Source organism: Myxocyprinus asiaticus, chromosome 48, assembly GCF_019703515.2.
Source record: "Myxocyprinus asiaticus isolate MX2 ecotype Aquarium Trade chromosome 48, UBuf_Myxa_2, whole genome shotgun sequence".
NCBI lineage: Eukaryota > Metazoa > Chordata > Actinopteri > Cypriniformes > Catostomidae > Myxocyprinus > Myxocyprinus asiaticus.
The window spans coordinates 26300621-26325645 of record NC_059391.1 but is presented as its reverse complement, the minus strand read 5'-3'; the positions used below and the strand labels follow the sequence as shown (position 1 = coordinate 26325645).

The 25025-nt window shown below is 39.0% G+C and overlaps 1 protein-coding gene across 2 annotated transcripts in view; it reads left to right on the top strand.

Annotated features, from left to right (window-relative positions):
- Positions 1-20985, top strand: part of LOC127437728 (deformed epidermal autoregulatory factor 1 homolog) — a 24489-nt gene extending 3504 nt beyond the window's left edge. Inside the window, exons 5-14 of one of the 2 annotated variants that reach the window (XM_051692832.1) lie at positions 622-761; positions 956-1021; positions 2551-2592; positions 2682-2805; positions 3108-3236; positions 9758-10014; positions 14524-14571; positions 18418-18483; positions 19926-20015; positions 20096-20985. In XM_051692832.1, coding sequence (XP_051548792.1) covers positions 622-761; positions 956-1021; positions 2551-2592; positions 2682-2805; positions 3108-3236; positions 9758-10014; positions 14524-14571; positions 18418-18483; positions 19926-20015; positions 20096-20200 — 1067 coding nt within the window. In that variant the 3' untranslated portion in view covers positions 20201-20985. The remainder of the gene's footprint in view (positions 1-621; positions 762-955; positions 1022-2550; positions 2593-2681; positions 2806-3107; positions 3237-9757; positions 10015-14523; positions 14572-18417; positions 18484-19925; positions 20016-20095) is intronic. The other variant, XM_051692833.1, reaches the window with a different exon arrangement.
- The last annotated feature ends 4040 nt before the right edge of the window (positions 20986-25025 follow it).

Genomic DNA, 25025 nt, shown 5'->3' with positions numbered 1-25025 from the left:
GTTTCCTAATTTGCATGCACAGCCTACAGTTTACAATGAACTAATAGTACGTACTTCACTGGTGACATAAAAATACATACTTTTGAGAATGTAGTAAAAGGGTTTGCAAGTATAGGGACAGACTGTTATGTCGCAAAGTAGCATATTCATGATGCAGACCCCCTGTGGTGTACCATTTGTGCTTGTATGGAAGTGTTAACATTTAGCTAAATTCAATAACTTAAAATGTATTATTTCAGCTGTTAGGTGTGGCAGCTTTGGCCTCACATTCCTCAACATTTTAACTTTTAAAAATTCGAAAGAGAACTGTTGCGCAAGGAATTTTTTGTAATACTAACCCAAAAAAGTATGCACATTTCCAAAATCCACCACCATCCAAGCATCCTTTACAATTTGTTTTTTAAAGAACTAAGATTTGGACGCACACATTCTAATCTCAAAAACAATTTGCGAAGGATATTTTGCAAATTGGGATGCAGCCAGAATATTTAACATGTCTGACATTTGACTTTGTTTAATAATTTATAGGAACCACACACTTAGAAAACTCCCATAAACAGGATTTTAATAAGTAGCTTTTCGAGGATGCAGCTCAGACTGACATTTGTCCTTTGACCTCAGGAGGCAAAGGTCGCTGCATCAAACACAACAATAACTGGTACACTCCGACAGAGTTTGAGGGAATGTCGGGTAGAGCGAGCAGCAAAGACTGGAAGAGAAGCATCCGCTATGCAGGCCGACCTCTACAGTGTCTCATTCAGGTCAGACCGGCCGTAAGAGACCACACACACACACACACAGCACATAATCACAACAGAACATGCACACAAATAGATGACTCACAGCAACACTGGGTTTCCCCCCAAACAAAGAATCTCCCCAAGAAACATCACTAAAACAGTGCCAGAGAACTGCAGTATTTGATGTGTGTGTGTGTACGTGTGTGTTTTCACAGGAGCGTATTCTGGTCCCTCATGCAGCGTCTTGTACCTGTGCGGCCTGCTGTGATGATCTGTCTACAGTAAGTGACATTCCGACTCATAAATTGTCATTTTCTGAAGGAAAGAGCAGTGCTTTCAAGACAGAAAAAGAATAGCATTCAAGGGATGGTTCACCCAAAAATGAAAACTGTCATCATTTACTCTTGACTTCCTGTCTTATGCGGAACACAAAAGAAGAAATTTTATAGGATGTCTAGTTTGCTGTTTTTATACGATGGCTGTTGATAGTGACTAACTTAAAAGCTTAAAGAACCCAACGGTGTCATACAAGCAGTCCATGCGACTCATGCATCATATTCCTTAAGCCTCATGTTGCAGACAGGTTTTGCTGAGAAACAGGTTGAAATTGAAGTCATTTTATGGTGAAAATCTTGACTGCCGCCATAGCTCTCTTTTGCACGTTCATGTGTTCACGTGAGAACTTGCACTGTTTTTTGTTATTTTTTTCTCCCCAATTTGGAATGCCCAATTTCCCAATGCGCTCTAAGTCCTCGTGGTGGCGTAGTGACTCGTCTCAAACCGGGTGGCGGAGGACGAATCTCAAGTCACTCAGCACACCCTGGATTCGAACTCACGACTCCAGGGGTGGTAATCAGCGTCAAAACTCACTGAGCTACCCAGGCCCCCAAGCCATTCTTAACCTCTATAAGGGTGCTTCTTCATCTTCGGGCACTTTCATGTCCCAGGATTGTATTTTTCTTATAAGAACAGCCTTTTCATCCTTTTATTTTTGTTTTATGAAGGTCTCAATAAAACCAAATAGGAAACATGTTTACCAGGCCTTAATCATTTATTTCAGTTCATTTATTCCAAATGCTTTTTATGTATAGATTTGACTGTTTTAGCCTTGCTTCAGACCCAGACATTCAGTATTAAGCTATGAAAATCCATGATAAAAATACACATTATTACATTTTTAAAACTATGATCATCTAAACAAACATTAAAATAAACATGAACATTTTCCATATTTATTTTGTGCAAATGATTTCAAGCAATATTACAAAAATTTATCCTGTCCGACCGTTGTGGCGTCATTACTATCAAACCAAACAATTTAGCCTCTAATAAAGTTTTTTGTACTTGTTAACCAAGTCGACAAAAGTCAGTGAAGAGCATGCTTAAGATGAAATATAAGACAAGTGAAGTTGGAAATTGGAAGAAACAAAGAAGTTCAAGGTACTGTAAATATCACTTGTGAGCAGAATATTTTTATTGGGCGTCATTTCCAGTCAAGCTATAATTTTGCCATTAATTATTGCAAATATAAGTGAAAATATTATTTAATTGTGTGTATTTAGGATACATAAAATGTTAGCTGTGAAATTAGCCTTAGCAAAACTAAACAGTTGGCCGTTTTATTTAAAAAAAACTTTAAAAATGTCATTTCCATCAGCGTCATTTCCAGCACAGAAGTCTATTAAACACAATACAGAATTTGAGATGTGCTGGAAATGACACTGTGGTGGGAGTTTTTATGACTTCAAGAAAAAATTACATAAATCTCCTCTTTCTCTCTTTCTCCTTACATTGACACACTCTTTTCCAGTGTACCAAGGATGGATCTTTTGAAGGGGAGAACATCACCATGGTGATTTTAAATGTCTTGTGTCCTGTTATCATTATATATTATACTAAGGACAGCTCTAGAGAGTAATTCTGGATTGTGCTGTCCTACAGACGGGCCCCGTCAGACTGTTTGTTCCTTATAAAAGAAGGAAGAAAGACTGTGATCGGCCAGCATCTCCTGAGAAGAAAGATGTTCAGACAGCAAAGAACATCACTCTGGCTCCTGGAGCAACGTGTAAGGGTTTTTCTGTCTTTTATGATTATTGCTTCTCAGAATGTACGACAGGTGTGATCTTGCATTAAATCCAGGGCAGACCGTGTGACATCTACTATCTTTCTCGTAAGACTGTACGATATACATCATAGCCAAGACTCTGGTCACAGCTGATTTAAGTCATCATTCCACAGCCATTCTGACATCCTCATTCACACACTGAAATAATAAACCACAAACCAAAGTAAGCCATTGTGCACCTGCTGGCAATGTTTCACGTATCAAATTAGATTTATATATTTAAAATATATTTCCACCTTCAGTTACAATGACTCCGTCCGGACAGATCACCACATCAGGCACGCTGACCTTTGACCGAACGCCGACAGGGGAGACCGCGGCCATCATCTCCGACAGCCCTGCGCCTGCTGACGTCTTCACTAATACAGCTGGTGGGTAATATTGCTCAGACTACAAAATTAGATTAAAAATGCTAAATAATCATATTTATTTATTGGATGATATCTGGACACCACTCTGAACTGAGCATGCTACGTCGTGAGGTCATATCACGACAGTGTAGAATACTACTGATAAGAGCTGGGCAATATATTGAATATTCACAATATATTCAGAATGCACTCAAAAAATATTTTAGGCTACTTTTAACATTTACACATTTGAATTTCATAACAAATTTCCATCAAATAAATACCTTTTTTTTTAAGTAAAAAATTTGATGGAAATTTGTTATGAAATTCAAATGCATAAATTTTAAAAAATAGGTTACATGTTTTTTTTTTAAGTGTGATTTTGCTGGTGATATAAAACTGAGCAATATTGTGATTTTGTGAGTTTCTAATCTACTTGGCAACAATGATTTGGTTTAAATTATTATTTCTCCAGCATGCACAATCACATAGTGATTATGCTCAATAAGCCTACAATGTGTAAGGTCATGTAAACGCTTTAAACGGTTTTACTTTATCGGGGTAAGGTCAAAACCGATCGGCACAACTTGATTTTTGCCGATTACCCACACGTGTTCTTTCTGACTTATCCAAAGTGTGCAAGTGTTGTGTGCATGCCTGTTTACGTTTTGATGTGCAATGCAGAGCATAAAATAAACACGCAAACATATGCATGAATTCCAACATACAGAAAACTCATAAAACAAAACAATTCTCCACCCACCAACCCACCCACGGTGGTTACCCTCCGTCTGCCTGATACAAACCGCATGGGGAGGAATGCTAAAAACAGCCAACAGTGGAATGGATCTTAGGTCCAACTCAAATTGAGTCAACATCCCTTTCCTCCAAGTCTCCACTGCCTCTGCCCCAAAGTACCTTATAAAGGGTTCCCATGTTTGAGCAAACTGTTGTCTCTTATTCCTTAGAAAGAGCCGTATACGTTCCAAGTGAAGTGTATTTGTGAGTTCATCGAGCCAAAGCTGGAAAGGGCGAAGCAGTTTATTTTTCCAGAATGTTAAAATAAGCTTTTTGGCTGTTAAAAGTCCGTAGGAAAGACAAACAGAGCTCCTGTCTTGAAACACCAAACACAATAAAAACTCATCCAACTCAATAGGTTGATTAGTGATTTCAGAGGTGACACTGAAAATCTTGCACCAAAAGTCTTGAAGACTGGGACATAATACATAACTGTGAAGCAGGGTCGCATCAGCTGTCCTGCATTTGTCACATTGGAAATATTCTGGATAATTTTGTTTTAGAGTAGTGTAATCTATGCAAGATTTTGAACTGGATGAGGCAGTGTCTGGAGTTTAAGGAACATCTATTAATCTCTCCCAGGCTATCCGCCCATAACTCATTAGAAATCTCTGACCCTAATTCTTCCTCCCATAAACTTTTGATTGAAGATGTAGCAGGTAATTGGGAGGCCTGGATGATTGTCTGATTTTTTTGAATAAGCTGATTTTTGGTAGTTATCAGCGTATTGCTGTGCATGTAAATGCTCTTATTGAGGAAACAAAATACCTAAATATTATGATATGTGTTCAAATTTGTTATGAGGTTGAAAATTATCAAGATATATTTTTATACTTTTGTCGCTCTGCCCTTCATCTTAGAGGTAGACCGATACTGGATTTTGCAGATACCGGAAAAGTGGTGGAAAAGACAGATAACTGATAAATCGGCCGGTAGTTTGTTAAAATAGATTAAAAAAATAGAATAAAATTCTTAGTATTTCCTTACTATGAAGAGCACAGACATAAAGGGCTACAAGAGTCCAAAATAAATAAAATCCCAAATCAACTTTATTGTGCAACCAAAATCCCAATAATAACCAGAAAAACCAGGGAATCTTGTTTTGATATGATGGAGACTTGGCTCCTGTTTCAATGCTCTATATGTAATTATTTACCAAATTAAGCTTTTTATAGCCGATATGTTCACCAGATGAAGGGTTTTGTGTGTGTGTGTATATATATATATATATATATATTTCACCAGGTGATGTTTAATGGTGAATAAGGTTGATTATTATTCACAAAATATAAAGATGGAGACACAATGTATGTGTTGACGGGGCACATTTCCATATGCTTACATTTTTATTTTTCCATGCCATCATTTCATTTTAGAACTCTTGATCGACCAAAATAACAAAATATACATTGAAGTGAGGATAAAAATATGGATGAATATTGTCCGCTGTTATACTGTAGAAACTAAGCCATTCTAACTGTAGAGTCCTCTAGTGCCAGCCACAGAGGAACACAGAAGAATACAAAAAAACTGGTACATATCGGCACCGATTAATCGGTAAAACGGATATCGGTCTACTGTTTTTTTTCCTCTCTCTTTCAATTGTTTATCGCATTTGAAATTCTTTTCACACCTCGACTTCTGGAAATTGCGTTAAGTCAGCCAATCGGATTGGAGCTTTGCCAGAGCGCTTGTCATATTTGTGTAGAATTTGCATCAGATGGTCAGTGTGATTGGTCAGTTGGCAGTCTGTGGTTGTGTCATTTGAGGTTGAGACTCTCTCTCCCCACTTTAAAGCCCTGGATTGGCCTCTCTCTGACACGCTTTTGGCTGAAAACAACAGGGTCGTTATTTTTAGTCATCTGTGTGTGAGATGTAGTCTAGATCTTTTTTGTTGGAAGCTCAGCATGTGTCTCATATAATGAGTTATTCTGCACTTCTTGCAGTTGTCCGGCTAGGGTGGCTTCGGTTAAATAGCACATTTGTAGGACAGAGGCAGGGGCGTAGCAGACATTTAAAAGTGGGTGGGGGCATGGCTGTGAGTAGGTGGCTCACACAGACCCAACACTTACAGTGCAGTATTAATATATTACTATATAAGTATGATATAAGTATTAAATTAATATATATGTATTATTTACTTTTAATATTTGTAGTATTTTAAAGATTCAAGTATTGCAAAATTAGCTGCAAAAATAAAGGGCATCTTGTGGAAAAGTGTGGGGGACAAAAATCACTTTTTTAAAAGAGTGGCTGCTATGCCCTTGGACAGAGGGTATATTGAGTTTGTCCTGATATGGGCCACAACAGGACAGCTTAAACAGATGAGGAACAGTTATTACTGTATGTGAGCAAATGTTAGCCAGGGAGACTGCTGAGATAACACCTTTAAGCCAATAATTCTTCCATTTGTGATTCCATAAGTCATTTGCAGTCTTTGTATTTTTAAAGGGAAATATATATATAGGGAGATCTAAATTCAGAATTCAATATTTTAACCCTTAATCACTGTTCGGGTCACATTCACACACACACACTTAAAGGTCAGAGGTCTTAGTCTGACCCCACTGTGAGAAAGTTCAGGTTTTGGTGTGGGAGCTGCACGTCATGGTCAGGCTTGACTGTAAGTATATTGTGGCGTCATTGAAAAATCTCACACTTCAACAGTTTAAAAAAAAATGCTACATTTATCAAATAATGTACACTATATTGCCAAAAGTATTCGCTCACCCATCCAAATAATTGAATTCAGGTGTTCCAATCACTTCCATGGCCACAGGTGTATAAAATGAAGCACCTAGGCATGCAGACTGCTTCTACAAACATTTGTGAAAGAATGGGCCGCTCTCAGGAGCTCAGTGGATTCCAGCGTGGTACTGTGATAGGATGCCACCTGTGCAACAAGTCCAGTCGTGAAATTTCCTCGCTACTAAATATTCCACAGTCAACTGTCAGTGGTATTATAACAAAGTGGAAGCGATTGGGAATGACAGCAACTCAGCCACGAAGTGGTAGGCCACGTAAAATGACAGAGCGGGGTCAGCGGATGCTGAGGCACATAGTGCACAGAGGTCGCCAACTTTCTGCAGAGTCAATCGCTACAGACCTCCAAAGTTCATGTGGCCTTCAGAGTAGCTCAAGAACAGTGCGTAGAGAGCTTCATGGAATGGGTTTCCATGGCCGAGCAGCTGCATCCAAGCCATACATCACCAAGTGCAATGCAAAGCATCGGATGCAGTGGTGTAAAGCACGCCGCCACTGGACTCTAAAGCAGTGGAGACGCGTTCTCTGGAGTGACGAATCACGCATCTCCATCTGGCAATCTGATGGACGAGTCTGGGTTTGGCGGTTGCCAGGAGAACGATACTTGTCTGACTGCATTGTGCCAACTGTGAAGTTTGGTGGAGGGGGGATTATGGTGTGGGGTTGTTTTTCAGGAGCTGGGCTTGGCCCCTTAGTTCCAGTGAAAGGAACTCTGAATGCTTCAGCATACCAAGAGATTTTGGACAATTCCATGCTCCCAACTTTGTGGGAACAGTTTGGGGATGGCCCCTTCCTGTTCCAACATGACTGCGCACCAGTGCACAAAGCAAGGTCCATAAAGACATAGATGAGCAAGTTTGGTGTGGAAGAACTTGACTGGCCTGCACAGAGTCCTGACCTCAACCCGATAGAGCACCTTTGGGATGAATTTGAGCAAAGACTGTGAGCCAGGCCTTCTTGTCCAACATCAGTGTCTGACCTCACAAATGCGCTTCTGGAAGAATGGTCAAAAATTCCCATAAACACACTCCTAAACCTTGTGGAAAGCCTTCCCAGAAGAGTTGAAGCTGTTATAGCTGCAAAGGGTGGGCCGACGTCATATTAAACCCTATGGATTAAGAATGGGATGTCACTTAAGTTCATATGCGTCTAAAGGCAGATGAGCGAATACTTTTGGCAATATAGTGTATTTTTTATAATGGCTAAATATATATCATATAATGTATAACGTTTGATAATATCTATAAATTAAGTTTGTTTCAACGTTGGGTTCAATGATCAGCCAGTGCACAGAACACTGATGCCATCTACTGGCTATAGTTGTCATTTCATGTCATTTTTATTTTTATTCCAGCAGATGTCACCAGAGACCCCTAATGCTTGACTTTTTTTAATTTATTTATTTATGTTTTGACAATCTTTCAATTTACTGAAATGAAGGTTTTTACTGAAATGAAGATAACATACAGTAAAATGTACTTTTTTATATGAACATGAATGAGAGTAATTTAGAGGTAAATAAGGTATTTTTAAAAAAAAAAAACATAAAATCCAAAAAGAAAAGCATAAATTCAGTGTTTTTACTTTAGTGAAAGTAGTGTTATGTTTCTTTGAAAAAAAATTGGGGGATCCACATTTGATGTTTCGGGTCAAATTGGAAATTTCTCTATTGATAAGTTTGCAAGGGTTATTGTGTAAAATATTATTAGCATTTAATAATTTTTTTATCTATTGATGAACCTAGTTTTCATATATCACTTTATAAAATAGAGCAAGGTTTTACTTAAATGTCTTGATTGTTTCTCCTAAACAACAGTGAGATTAAATGATGAGCAAATGAAGATTTTTAAGTTTCCTGCTTCTCAGATGGGGTTTTCTTCCTCTGAAAAATGACCCCAGTAATCTCACGTGTCTCCTCTAGTGTTTCAAAAGCTAAATTTGTTTTCAGATTTGCCAAGAAACCAAAACCAGCATTTAATAGATTTTAATATGAACATTTCTCATCAGATTACTCTAATACTAAATTATCTCAGCCACATTAAATTTTCAGCTCTGAACTCTCAGTTGTAAAATTCATTCATCTGATGGAGTTTAGACAAAGTTGATGGGGAAGTTTGTAATTTTTGTGCCACTAGTGTCACCAAATGGAAATACAAAAATAATGACAAAGGTTTGAACAGGCTGTTTCTGAACACTCCTCCGTTTGCCAGTAGTCGTATAAACGGATAGTCCCAGCCCAAGGTATGTCGATGTTTTTTTTTTGGACACATGTGACATCATACAGACTGTCAACGTCTGCAAGCAGAACAGACTGTAAGTCTGGGACATCAAAAAAGCACACACAGACACATAGCATGTCCTTTCCTGTCTTTGTGAATTGAGTGGGTAGGGTTTTGTCTAGCCCACATTTCAGACCCGTTCAGCTTCTTTTAGAACAAGCTTTTAAAATGAGATGTGGGTCAGGGTTAAAGAGAGATCAGGTCCAGGACGAGCTGTGAATGTACTCAACAAAGTCATAGCTGTCGGACAGAACTCTAGATCACCTCTACAAAATCACCCATCCCAGAGGAACATTGTATTGCGCAGAGGTTGCTCTTTCATCGCTCAGAAGACCAAATGGAATTTTCTGTTATACTTCATGTAAGAGTCAACCTTGTTTTAGATGATCCACCTAAAATTCTTTGGAGAAATAAAAATAGACACAAAAGAGACAACATTTTTTGACATACAGTACAAGTATTGAGCCAGGGGCATAGATTCCAGGGGGGATGGGGGGGAGGTAACCCCCCCAATAACAAGTAAGTACAACCCCCCCAATATTTATACTATGATTAATGGAAACAAGTAAATGATTCATGCTGCAAACAACGGCAAATTTCTCTCATTATTTTATAAAATAAATTATTAAAATGAACTGTTGTAGTCGTTAAAATCACGTCCTTTTTCCTTCATCCAGAAATGTATTTCCTCTCTCTCATCAGTGTTGACGACGCTCCCTGCACTGGCGGTGGTCCCTCAGCAAGCGGTGGTGCAGTCTAAACCTCCACCAGTGGGGGCGCTGATGAACGGGTTGGAGACAGGAGAGCAGCTTTCGTGGATTTACCTGGAGGAGATGGCCAATACGCTGCTCTGTAACGTCCAACAACTCAAAGTCCTGATTGCACAAGCCAAACAGGCCAGTCAGAATGGACCACAAGCCACCATCAACCCAGAGAAGAACAGCAGCACCAGGAAAGAGGTGGGTAGTATGAGATTTCATAAAAAAAAAATGTATTATATGTTTTGTTTGTTTCATAACTTATTTCTTGTTTGTTTTAGATTTTATTGTGTTTTAGATTTTTTTATTTTAGTTTTATTTTATAACTTATAACCAGCCCATCTGGCAGGAACAATCATGCCACGGTCCAAATCACTGAGATCAAATGTTTTCCCCATACTGATGGTCGATGTGAACATTAACTGAAGCTCCTGACCCGTATCTGCATGATCATATGTACTGCACCACTGCCACACTATTGGCTGTTTAGATAATCACATAGATGATTGTTGGTGCCAGATGGGCTGGTTGGAGTATTTCTGTAACTGCTGATCTCCTGAGATTCACACACAACAGTCTCTAGAATTTACTCTGAATGGTGCCAAAAACAAAAAACATCCAGTGAGCGGCAGTTCTGTGGATGGAAATGCCTTGTTGTTGAGAGAGGTCAACAGAATGGCCAGACTGGTTCAAACTGACAAAGTCTATGGTAACTCAGATAACCGATCTGTACAATTGTGGTGAGAAGAATATAATATCAGAATGCTATTCTGAGATGCGGGTTGGCGCTGTTTTGGCGGGGGACCTACACAATATTAGGCAGGTGGTTTTAATGTTGTGGCTGATCGGTGTTTATATATGTATATATATATACACACACTGGCGTAGAACTGGGGGAGACAGGGGGCACACGTCCCCCCCAATGCTGTAAGGGGGGGTTGATTTGTCCCCACCAATCATGCATCTGTCCTTGATTATATATTTTTATCAATGCTGAAAATAATTTCGTTTGAGATACCTTGCAATTGCGTGGCTGTGAGTCTGTCATATTGAGACAAAAAGCTGAAGTCCCCCCTCCATTGTACGAGTTGGTATCTCCCAACTAGACGGCATTGTCACGTGGTACCTGTTACTTTTCTCAGCGCTGGCCAGGATGCATTAACTCAAAGTCGTTTATTATTACTGGATGAGGATTTAAAAAAATTATTTTATAGATAATGCTGAGGTGGAGTTTCATTCACAGGTATGAATCCTTGCAATTATCAGTTTTTATAAAAAATAACTATCCAGTGTAAAATGTCTCTAAAAGCATATAAAGTGTTCTTGGATTTAAATGCAGATGCATGGAGGATTCAGTTTTTAGAGCGTCAAGCGCCCCCTGCAGGAATAAAACTCACAAGACAGTCAGTGGCTGACAACGTGCAATTTTGGTCTGTAGGTACACAAAACTTTCGTATGAATTTAGAAAAGATGAAATATATCACATGAGACATATGTGGAGTCAGTGAAGATGTTAAAGGCGTCCAAAGAAATGATCAGTTGTTTTTCATGGTGAGGAAAGCAGACAGGCATTTCAGATGAGCAGGTAAGAATTGTAATTTTCTGAAAGGGTACATTATTTCTGAAACATTAACCCTAATGCTTTTTTCTGAATGTTTGATATGATACAGTGTATAAATATTTAAGAGTATGCATTGAATTAGGGATGACTGGATTATACAGTTTTACTATTAACCGCTATTAAAAATATCACGGTTAATTTAACCGTAAGAATTTAGAATCCACGGTTAATAACCGTGAAATGCTTTATTTACACACGGTAAAATATGATATATAATGTATAAAAAGAGATCTCGGAAGATTTTGTAAGCCTAAATGGGAAAACTCTATGTGGGTACTAGAGCTGTTGCTATGGTTACGGACGGTGGCCATGTGGTGCTTTAATGGCCAGGTGTCAAGAACCGAACGTGAACTTTCAATTCACGTGAAACTGAAGCTTAAACACACAAATTCCTAAATATACCAGAGGAATTTGGTCTACCAGATTCATATCCGTAAAAAAATCGACTTAAATCAGCTGTTTGGCAGCATTTAAATGACTGACTGAAGACGACGGATGTAAAACAAGCAGAGAAGTCCTAGAAAAACACACATCCTACAAATGTGACAGGATGCTCCACTAGTCGTCCAACAACAAACTAGCAAGTTTAATATTTTTAGCTGCGTTGATTTTAAAGTGATGAATTAAATATGCCACTTTTTGTAATGTTTAAGCATGCTAACAGCTGCATTTGCGTGTAGGTTACAGTAGTTACTATCAGTGAGTAAAGTTGCGTGTTAAATCTTCCTCATTATTTAAAGCATTGCTCCCATATTATGCATAGTCCAAAGCAGTGGCGTTGCGAGGGGGGGGGGCTTTGAGGGTTTAAACCTCTGATGTATTGTCAAAAGCCCCTGATCTTTTTGAAGATTGAAACACTTTTCACTTCACAAATAAAATAGGTTTTATTTACTTTTATTTTCTTCGCCCGTACCAGCAGTCTGTCTGTCCGTGATGAAAAGCAGTCAGCGCTGGCTGTGGTAGATTACGTTTAACACTTACCTTACACATTCTTCCGCTCACCGCAGTTTTAAAGCCCTCGTTTTATGTGTCCAGTATTTAAATACCCAGCAGTTGAACAGTACCTGTTCCGCCCGGTAGGTGGGACAGTTGTCAGTCGGCAGGTTTCAACAAACCGCCACTGAACAGTCGTCATTCATTCGCTCAAAGAGCTTGTGAGGAAATAAAACAACTGTTCAGCGAAATTGAGAACTTATTTCTAACTTCTAAGCTTAATAATTGTTCACAGTTTACAATGTGACCTTGTAAGTTTGTAGTATTGGGGAAATTAAATAACTTTAACCAATAAAATATTCGTCATTATAACAGAGCAATGTTCTTGTACATTTTATGAGCTAGCTATTTTATATAGATTTGATAGAGCCAGCTCGGCAACTGTCTGATAACATACACTATATTGCCAAAAGTATTCGCTCACCCATCCAAATAATTGAATTCAGGTGTTCCAATCACTTCCATGGCCACAGGTGTATAAAATGAAGCACCTAGGCATGCAGACTGCTTCTACAAACATTTGTGAAAGAATGGGCCACTCTCAGGAGCTCAGTGAATTCCAGCGTGGTACTGTGATAGGATGCCACCTGTGCAACAAGTCCAGTCGTGAAATTTCCTCACTACTAAATATTCCACAGTCAACTGTCAGTGGTATTATAACAAAGTGGAAGCGATTGGGAATGACAGCAACTCAGCCACGAAGTGGTAGGCCACGTAAAATGACAGAGCGGGGTCAGCGGATGCTGAGGCGCATAGTGCGCAGAGGTCGCCAACTTTCTGCAGAGTCAATCGCTACAGACCTCCAAAGTTCATGTGGCCTTCAGATTAGCTCAAGAACAGTGCGTAGAGAGCTTCATGGAATGGGTTTCCATGGCCGAGCAGCTGCATTCAAGCCATACATCACCAAGTGCAATGCAAAGCGTCGGATGCAGTGGTGTAAAGCACGCCGCCACTGGACTCTAGAGCAGTGGAGACTCGTTCTCTGGAGTGACGAATCACGCTTCTCCATCTGGCAATCTGATGGACGAGTCTGGGTTTGGTGGTTGCCAGGAGAACGGTACTTGTCTGACTGCATTGTGCCAACTGTGAAGTTTGGTGGAGGGGGGATTATGGTGTGGGGTTGTTTTTCAGGAGCTGGGCTTGGCCCCTTAGTTCCAGTGAAAGGAACTCTGAATGCTTCAGCATACCAAGAGATTTTGGACAATTCCATGCTCCCAACTTTGTGGGAACAGTTTGGGGATGGTCCCTTCCTGTTCCAACATGACTGCGCACCAGTGCACAAAGCAAGGTCCATAAAGACATGGATGAGCGAGTTTGGTGTGTAAGAACTTGACTGGCCTGCACAGAGTCCTGACCTCAACCCGATAGAGCACCTTTGGGATGAATTAGAGCGAAGACTGCGAGCCAGGCCTTCTCGTCCAACATCAGTGTCTGACCTCACAAATGTGCTTCTGGAAGAATGGTCAAAAATTCCCATAAACACACTCCTAAACCTTGTGGAAAGCCTTCCCAGAAGAGTGCAAAGGGTGGGCCGACGTCATATTAAACCCTATGGATTAAGAATGGGATGTCACTTAAGTTCATATGCATCTAAAGGCAGATGAGCGAATACTTTTGGCAATATAGTGTATGTTACTGTAATGTTATCTAGTGTTGGGTAACTCAGTTGTTCCTACTTAAGCAAGCTATAACTCATAGTTAAATCAGAGATTGGTTGGCTAGCTTGCTACACCCCAGTTAATTAATCACTTTATCCAAATTAATGTTTGTAGCCTTGTAGCACATTGTTTGGATGCTTCATATAAGCTGACAGCTTACACCATAATATAAATCATATTTTCAGATGTGAACTGAAGACATGCAGAAAATAACAACATTTTTTAGAAAACAGACAGACACAGCCAATCAGGAGGAGATAGGGGCTCACGAGGTATGATATGACCCATGAGAAGTGGGTTGATTTATGCAGACAGTGATTTTTTTTCTTCCACATTTTACATTTATCTTTAGATGTTTAGAGTTGGTCATTTACCCACATGCCATGTAAACGACTACATGTCTGTAATTTATTTGTCTTTTTTTCCCCTTTATTTTAGTCAGATCAAGCATCAAAGATGTGGTCAATGAGGGTCAGCATCCAGAAGGTAGCTCACTGCTAGCTCTCCAGCACTAAATCAGTATGCTAAATAATGACATTTACCAAAGTCTTAGACCCAAGGTATTAAGTTACCCAAGTATTCATCTTAAAATGATTATTTCAGGCAAACTGATAACTTATAGTTTATCACCAAACACTTTCTTTACTTGTGTGGTTTCATGAAAATCACAAAGTATTCTGCGAGCAAATACTAAGAAAATGATATATCTCCTGTAAAAAACACGTTACATATTTATGTGTTACAGCAAGCATCTCAGATTTGTACATCATTTGTTTACTATATATACATATATTATATATATTTACAGTGCATCTGGAAAGTATTCACAGCGCTTCACTTTTTCCACATTTTGTTATGTTACAGCCTTATTCCAAAATGGATTAAATTCATTATTTTCCTTAAAATTCTACAAACAATACCCCATAATGACAACGTGAAAGAAGTTTGTTTGAAATCTTTGCAAATTTATAAAAAATAAAAAAATGGAAAAAAAAAAATAATCACGTACATAAGTATTCACAGCCTTTTTCCATGACACTCAAAATTGAGCTCAGGTGCATCCTGTTTCCACTGATCATCCTTGAGATGTTTCTACAACTTGATTGGAGTCCACCTGTGGTAAATTCAGTTGATTGGACATGATTTGGAAAGGCACACACCTGTCTATATAAGGTCCCACAGTTAACAGTGCATGTCAGAGCACAAACCAAGCCATGAAGTCCAAGGAATTGTCTGTAGACCTCCGAGACAGGATTGTATTGAGGCACAGATCTGAGGAAGGGTAAAGAAAATGTTCTGCAGCATTGAAGGTCCCAATGAGCACAGTGGCCTCCATCATCCGTAAATGGAAGAAGTTTGGAACCACCAGGACTCTTCCTAGAGCTGGCCGCCCGGCCAAACTGAGCGATCGGGGGAGAAGGGCCTTAGTCAGGGAGGTGACCAAGAACCCGATGGTCACTCTGACAGAGCTCCAGCATTTCTCTGTGGAAAGAGGAGAACCTTCCAGAAGAACAACAATCTCTGCAGCACTCCACCAATCAGGCCTGTATGGTAGAGTGGCCAGACGGAAGCCACTCCTCAGTAAAAGGCACATGACAGCCCACCTGGAGTTTGCCAAAAGGCACCTGAAGGACTCTTGGACCATGAGAAACAAAGATTGAACTCTTTGGCCTGAATGGCAAGCGTCATGTCTGGAGGAAACCAGGCACCGCTCATCACCTGGCCAATACCATCCCTATAGTGAAGCATGGTGGTGGCAGCATCATGCTGTGGGGATGTTTTTCAGCGGCAGAAACTGGGAGACTTGTCAGGATCGAGGGAAAGATGAATGCAGCAATGTACAGAGACATCCTTGATGAAAACCTGCTCCAGAGCGCTCTGGACCTCAGACTGGGGCGAAGGTTCATCTTCCAACAGGACAACGACCCTAAGCCCACAGCCAAGATAACAAAGGAGTGGCTACGGGACAACTCTGTGAATGTCCTTGAGTGGCCCAGCCAGAGCCCAGACTTGAACCCGATTGAACATCTCTGGAGAGATCTGAAAATGGCTGTGCACCGACGCTCCCCATCCAACCTGATGGAGCTTGAGAGGTCCTGCAAAGAAGAATGGGAGAAAATGCCCAAAAATAAGTGTGCCAAGCTTGTAGCATCATACTCAAAGACTTGAGGCTGTAATTGGTGCCAAAGGTGCTTCAACAAAGTATTGAGCAAAGGGCGTGAATACTTATGTACATGTGATTTTTTTTAAATTTTTTTTTTTATAAATTTGCAAAGATTTCAAACAAACTTCTTTCACGTTGTCATTATGGGGTATTGTTTGTAGAATTTTGAGGAAAATAATGAATTAATCCATTTTGAAATAAGGCTGTAACATAACAAAATGTGGAAAAGGTGAAGCGCTGTGAATACTTTCTGAATGCACTGTATATTTCCACTTTGTAGATCAACCTGTGAGGATAAGGGAAGAGCATGAGACTGTTGAAAGAACCGAAGATGATGTTGGGAGATCTAGGGAAGACAAGGATGACCTGGGTGACCTTGAGACAGGCCCTAAACAAGTGAAACTTGCCCAATATCCATTGAGCCATTTTAAGTTTCAAATGTGGGCATTCAATTCAAAATGGTATGATAGTTTTTTCTGGCTTGAGTACTCAATAGAAAAAGATGCAGCTTTTTGCTATTGCTGTCGCCTATTTGGAAAACAACATACTCGAACCAACAGTGACAAACTACAGAGTCAGGGCTACAAAAATTGGAAGAAAGCCCTCAGTTCATTCAGAGAACATGAAAAAACCTCTGTTCACACTGCCAGCATGGTCTCATGGCAATGCTTCAAAAGAGCATGGTGATATATGTAATGTTTAAAGAAGCCGTCTGTGACACACTGAAGGCAAAGCGAACTGATGAAATTGCACAAAGCTTGTACAACAGGGCAAAGGCTATTTGTCAGGCAAATAACTTAGATGATCGATCTTCATTTCTTCAACGCAAACAAAAGCGAATGGAAGAGTTTGTTGTTGATTCAACTTAGACTCTCAGGGGGCTAATCCTCTTACCTCTTTCAACCCTAGCAACACCCCTGGTCCAAAGGTTTATTTGTAAGGTGTTGTGGACAGTATTCAGAGTCTGTTGCCGATTCTTTGTCTGACACAACAATGGATTGTTTTAATAAACTGATGCAGAAGAAAAAAACGGTTTAATGTCGTGAACTGCATGTTGCACACCTACAATAATCGTACATTTACGCACTTTTGATGCATTCTGTTTACACTTAAGCACATCACCGAGCTCGGGATGTGCAAAAGCAGTGTTGTGCCCTAGACTGGTGTGTGTGTGTGTATTTAACAGTTTTCTTATTATAGGACTTCCTGTAGCATCCACACATCCCCCAGAAATATGTCCACTTAGATGTTTAGACAGTTGTTATATGATATGCATTTTTTGCATCAGTGCTGTTGCATAATAAGAAAATGTGCATATAATTGTAAAACCGGTAATTGCTATTTTTTTCTCAGATGGTAATCTAACCGTCAAAAACTCACACTGCGGCATCCCTACATTTTTATTTATCTGTGCATTGATTTGAACTATTATTATGCATTGTGTAATGTGTTGTAATGAAACATTATGACTCCCCTCCCAAACCTGACCCCCCATGTATATATATATATATATATACATGTATATAAAGAACAGGCAAAACCGTATAGATTTATAATATCAGCTATCACATAGAAATAATTATTAGCTATGTACTGGCCAAAATCTTGATGTCCTAGAAACAATTATTAGGGGAACCACAAAACTGGTTTCAGATGAGTATTAAGGGGGTCATATCATGAAAAGTCCCATTTTCTTTGATCTTTAGAAATGAAGAGTTGTACTATGTAAACATACAATTACTTTCAGAACTCAAAACTTCCTCATCAGTCTAAAAAGAACATTAACTGATATTAAGCTACCAAAACAACTTGTGAAATCTGTCATTTTGTGACGCCACAATCATACAGACAGCAAACCCGCTTCTTAAGTATAAGCATTGTTACTCATTTCACATGGGTAGAAAGGAAGAGGCTAGCCAAGTCTTTTGTAAAATTAGTGTCTTATAGACAGCAAAATCAGTTTGTGTAATTCTAATTGTCAGAGAGAGGTCTCTATAAAACTAATTCAGACCGTTTTAAGTGCAAGAAACCTTAACTAACATTATAAAAGTAGACTGGAAAAAAATACATTTGTGATATCACCCCTTTAATGAAGGTATCACTTTTGCAGCACTTCAAATGTGTGTTTTTGTGAGATTCATTATTCATCCATTTCTCTCTCTCTCCAGTCTTTTCAGAGTCAACTGTCACTCAGTGAAGAACCTGATGGCAAAATCACTGAAATTATTATTAAGGCAAGTAATTAAATTCCTTAATATAAATAGTCACAACACACAGCTGAAATCTCAACAGTTTACAGCTGCCAAACAACATGGCAACCTGGCTCATTAATATTGAATTCAGCTGATGTGCTTTCACAAGTGTGCGTGTGTTTATATCAACTATTTTACAATGGTTTTGAATGCGGCACATCCAATCAGATTTTAGATCCGGAACTAGTTTTATAACATGGCCTCGGTCATGCTCGGCCGAGTTAGCTTTCTCAGAAGTTTGTATCATGATACGGCAGAACACTGGCAGTAGAAACACTCATTACCGTCACACGGTAATCTTTCTTTCCCAGTCTGTGTCATAGCAATAGTTCCCTTTATTCTTTTATTTATTTATTTATTTTTTCGATTTTGTCCCCAATTTGGAATGCCCAATTCCCAATGCGCTCTAAGTCCTCATGGTGGCGTAGTGATTCGCCTCAATCCAGGTGGCGGAGGACGAATCTCAGTTGCCTCCGCATCTGAGACCGCCAATCTGCGCATCTTATCACGTGGCTTGTTGAGCGCGTTACCGCGGAGACGTAGCGCGTGTGGAGGCTTCACGCTATTCTCCGCGGCATCCACGCACAACTCACCACACGCCCCACTGAGAGCGAGAACAACATTATAGCGACCACGAGGAGGTTACCCCATGTGACTCTACCCTCCCTAGCAACCGGGCCAATTTGGTTGCTTAGGAGACCTGGCTGGAGTCACTCAGCACGCCCTGGGATTCAAACTCGTGACTTCAGGGGTGGTAGTTTTAGTTTTTATTTAATTTATTTTTGCTTTATTTATTTTTTATTTTACTGACCTTTAGTATTTTATGTTTAAAAACAGGCAAAACAGTATAGATTTAATTGCCAAAGCAGACAATTCTGGCATCATTTACTCACCCTCATGTCATTCCAAACCCACATAACACAAAAGGAGACATTTAGCGCCAATATTTCTCTCCGAAAGTACAAAGAAAGCCATAAGGGATTATGTTTTGCCTGAAGAAAATGAAGCCTATTTTGAGGACTATGAAGATTTTTTGGCATTGTGACACGTTCACCCCCAATTCTTATTAACGTAATTATAATAATGTGAGAAAATCATGATAATATTGAAAAAACATGACCTGGACATGTTTTCATGAGATTCACCCTCTTGTGGAAAAAGCAGACTGCTAGGATGGAAAGCTAAAAATGTACTATGCTGTTAAATTTCAGTCTGTTCCTTGGGAGCTTGACGCTCATATTCACCTTCCACTATTACTGTATGCAAAAAACAGGTTGAAGATTTTGCTAAATGTCTCCTGTTTGTGTTCCGCAGATGAAAGGAAGTCATATGGGATTTGAACGGCATGAGGTGTGAAAATGAAGACTGAATTTTCATTTTTGACTTTAAATCACAGACTAACATGTGTTTTTCTCACTGTTCAGCACATATGCGTGAACTGCGGCCGAGAGGCATCGAGTGAATGCACGGGTTGCCACAAAGTCCATTACTGCTCTGGGTTCTGTCAGCGGAAGGTAAGACCAACCCAAGTGTTTGCCGTCAGCTCACGCTAGTTAAAGCCTCTGATTTGATTTCTGGCTCCGTCTCTCTGCAGGATTGGAAAGAGCATCAGTTGAGCTGCTGCCAGCCGAGCGTGGCCGTCAGCATCCAGGAAGAAACTCCAATAGCTGGTCTGGAAGTGGAGAAAGGGAAGGCATAGTGCTTCATACCACTGTATTCCATCCCCCAATGCGCACTGTATGAAGTTTAGATCGTTGATTCTTTCCGTGCATGTATTTTAGTTTAGCGATAAAGCCGCATAGTAGCAGCTTCCCCCCTCGAACCTCGTACTACAGGTTCTGTCAGTGACAGCGATCCTTAAAGGAAAAGTCCTAAAATGAAAATGCTGTCATCATTTACTCACCCTCATCTTGTTCTTGTATGACTTTCTTTTGTAGAATACAAAAGGAGATCTTTCGAAGAATGTTAATGCTGCTCTTTTCCATTGCAATGAAAGTAAATGTGGAGTACGGCCCTTAAGCTCCAAAAAGGACAAAAACTGCACCATTTAAGTATAATAGAAGTATTCCATATGACTTATACACTATATTCCAAGTCTTCTGAAGCCACACGGTAACTTTGTTTGAGGAAAGGACCAAAAAAGTCACTACAGTATGGCTTCAGAAGACTTGAAATATAGTCATAAGGACTACTTTTATGGTGTTTTTTTTAGAGCTTGACTGCCCCTGGTCACATTATCATTTTATTTTATGGAAAAGAGCAGCTCAAAGATTTTTCGAAATATTTTGTATCCCGCTGAAGAGAAAAAAAGTCATACGGGTTTGGAACTACATGAGTGTGAGTAAATGATGACAGAATTTTCATTTCTGGTGTGAACTATTCCTTTAATTGGACCGTGCTATAATTTCAGAAACTCATTCTAATGAAGGACTACATTTTAACAGTGTTTTTGAAACAAAACAGAAATAAATGGATAAAATCTGAGCTTTTGTGCCTCTTATTTCATTTTTATTTCACACAAAGGCATTGTCATGATAGGCATTTTTTTAATGGCTATGGCACATTGCAGAGATTAGCTGAGCTTTACTGTGTAAGCAGTCACACAGCTGACCTCATCTGAAATAATCCAGACCTGAAAGCAATGCAACGCTAACCTGAACATGCACTAGAAAAGGGGAAACAACCTTCAAATTCATAAATCACTGTTCCCTGTCTGCTACACATTTTCTACCCTCTGGTCCATTTCTAAGCCTTTTTTTTTTTGCAACTGTAGTTTTAAGATGTCGTTAACACTTTACAATAAGGTTCTATCTGTTAACATAAGTAAATGCATTAGATATCATGGACAAACCAAGAACAATATACTTTGCAGCATTTATTACTCTTTGTTAATCTTAATTTGTATTTTTACATTTGCGATGTTCATTGATAGTTCAAGTACAACTTTAATTTAAAAGTACTAGTATGTGTAGAAATTAACATTAACCAAGATTAATAAGTGCTGTAAAAGTATTTTTCATTGTTAGTTCATGTTAATGTAGTTAACTAATGTTAACAAATACTAACTTATTGTAAAGTGTTTCCACGAGTTCTGTGTAAATGACCTGTTATGATTGGCTGAACTCTTTGCATGTAAAATGAGTAACAATGCTTATAGGTTTACAGTTATCCTTTAATGCAAGCTAATATAGTTTAATATTAATGTTACATAATATAGTTTAGCCTTGTAATCTTTGAACTTGCAACTTTCCTTTTAGACTGACAATGATCAATAGCCAAGTAACTATTAAAGGAACATCCCGGGTTCAATACAAGTTAAGCTCAATCAACAGCATTTGTGGCATAATGTTGATTAACACAGAAAATAATTTTGACTTGCCCCTCCTGTTCTTTAAAAAAAGCAAAAATGGAGGTGAGACCCAGCAAACAGAGGACATCCCCCGGACGTTGCGAACGTCCACTTAGGTCCGCATTTGGTCCGCTTTGTAATGTTCACTGGCGGATGTTCCGAGGACATTCCGAACATTCACTACAAGTCCAATTTTTGTCCGGGCCAGAGTATGCGACCGTCCCTATATCGTCCCTCATCTGACATTTCCATAACAACACTTGCAAAATCCATTCGCCCGTGTGTTTCCTTTTATCATCAGACGTGACACCTTACAACTCAGACAAAGGAAAAATATAAACTAAAATATAAACCCATATTGGATTTAACCATACCCAGCTAACAAAAAAAGGTCCTCAGAACGTCCCCTAAACGTCCAGAATGGACGGCAAGAGGACCCTACAGATGGATGTTCGTGGGACATTCGTAGAGGCCATTTAGGGGACGTTCTGAGGACCTTTTTTTGTTAGCTGGGGAGTGAGGCACTTACAATGGAAGTCAATTGGAGCCAATTTTTGAACTTTTAAACACTCACTGTTTCAAAAGTATAGCCACAAGACATAAACAATACGCATGTTAACGTGATTTTAGTATGATGAAATCGCTTACTAACCTTTTCTGTGTAAAGTTATAGCCAATTTTACAGCTTAGTTGCTATGACCATGTAATTTCAACAAACCCTAAATGACTGTAAAATTGACAATTTAAACAACTTTACAGCTCAAATATTTTTGTACAGAATTAATGTGTGCTTTTATAAAATTATAAGCTTCACATTTATGCCTTTAAACCCTCCAAAAACTGGCCCCATTCACTTCCATTGTAAGGGCAACCTCGATTGTTGCTTTTTTATTTTTTTTTAGTCGAAATTATTTTTTGTAGAAATTAACATTGTCACAAATGCTGTTGATTGAGCTTCACTTGTACTGAACCCGGAATATTCCTTTAAGGGATTGTTTTTGGTTACTGGCGTAGGGTCTGTTCCCATTGGATAAAGTTCCACCCGCAACTTTTTACTCTGAGATGCATCACATTATCGGAGTAAAATGGGTTGCAAATGCTGCTTCATGATGAAATGATCAGACTGAAATGATCAAATGGTGCTCGTTTGAAGTAAACAGCCACTTTTTCCTAATATTGAGATCCTCCTGAAGGTTGTGCAGAGTTGTAGGTGCTACACACAGCCAGAAACGGCAAAGCGCTAGACAAACTTTTACTCTTATCGTTAGATGTAGGTGGTGTTTAGGAATGATTGTATGGATCCTACTTCCTCTGAACTATTTATGTATAATTGTGGGAGGTCATGTGTTAATATATTCATCTAGGCGATGTCAGAAATTCACGCAGCTTTCGGAGTAAATGCTCTTTTTAGAATGAAGACAAAGTTTTCAGTTCTGAGAGTTACTGTATTTTTCATTATATAATGAACACTTATTTCTTTCAAATTATGTCTTCTGATGTGACCCCTTTAATATACTAGGAAGCCTCAGATTCTTATTTGTTTCACAGAAAGTGTGTAGACATTTTGTCTTGTTTATTGAGGGCTTCTTCAGAACTTTCCAGCCAGATTGTCAGATTTCCCTTGAGCATCTTTGGCAGATAGTTTGCCTCAGGACAATGTTTTTTATTACCTCCTTTTGTACCTCAGCATCCACATTGGAATCAATTCACAAGGAAACAAAATTGTTGGGGGATTTACGGGAGGACGCTCAACGACTTCAGGGCCAGTTAATAAACATTAAAATACACAGTTTAAAAAGTATAGCTACAAAACGTAAACATTCTACATGTTAACATGACAAAATCAGGGATTTAACGACACTACAGCATTTATCGTATTAAGATAAGCGATTTTATCACCCTAAAATCACGTATAATGTTTACGTATTGTCGATATACTTTTAGAAACGTTCATATGGACTGGCCCCATTCACTTCCATTTATGAGTGCCTCATTGTAACCACGATGTTTGACATGTTTTTTTTTTTAATAAACGATGGATGAGTCGAAATTACTTTCTGTTGTAATGGGCATTATGCCATTAATGCGGTCGATAAAGCTTATCATGTATTAAACCCAGAACATTCCTTTAAATTCAGTCATCAATTGAGGTTCTGGATGAAAGGTCTCTGTACTTTCAATCTTTGTACTTCTAGTCTCTCTCTCTCTCTCTCTCTCTCTCTAGCTGCCTGTCTCTCATCTTTCTTGACATGTGTTCTCATATCAAGGTCGGACCTTTTATATTGCTCTCTTAAAAATCTGATATAGGAAAAAAATCTCCCATGAGAGTTTATAACTGTCTAGGACAAACAGGACAATATAAACATTCTGGAAGTTACTCTATCTTTGTAGATCTTCAAGTGTTCTGCCCATGTTTCTTTAAAGGCATAGTTCACCCAAAACCATATACCCGCATATAGTGACCAGGGGTTGTCAAGATCCAAAAAGGACAAAGAAGTAGTAGTCCATATGCATTGTGCTCTAAATTGATCTGATTACAATTTTAGAGAAGTAACTAGTAATATGTTGGTAATCTGTAGACATCTGGATTGCTTTTTTGTACAGCATGCGAGATCAAAGACGTTCAGCATAACTGACATCAAATCTGGACTGAAGCGCCTTCAAACGCACATACAAATACACTCAAACGCAAACACGAGATTTGAAAATTATGGCGTAGTGCAAGATTTTCAGTGAATAATTACTTAAATTTTGGTCTTGTTCCTCTTACAAAATTATCGTTTGGCTTCAGAAGACTGTAAATATAGCACATGAGCCATATGGATGCCTTTTTTGTCTTCTGACAGCCCCTAGTCATTAAATGCTTTCATTGTATAGAAAAGAGCAGCTCTGACATTATACCTAACATTGTGTTTCACAGAACTATCTCTCCTTAAAAGAAAGATGGATCGCTGTCAAAGTTATTAGTGTCGAAACCTGTTGAGATTTGACATTAATTGACACTGACATTTAAAAAGCCCATTCAGACATGTTAGTAATAAGGGGGGTATTTTTGTTTTGTTATTTCGGGCTCTATACAGCTCTTCTCTGGGGGAGATGCTGCTCAATTGCATTTTCAGGGAGAGAGATTCCAGCATCAATGACTCGATGAATATGTAAAGGTTTATTTTTGGCT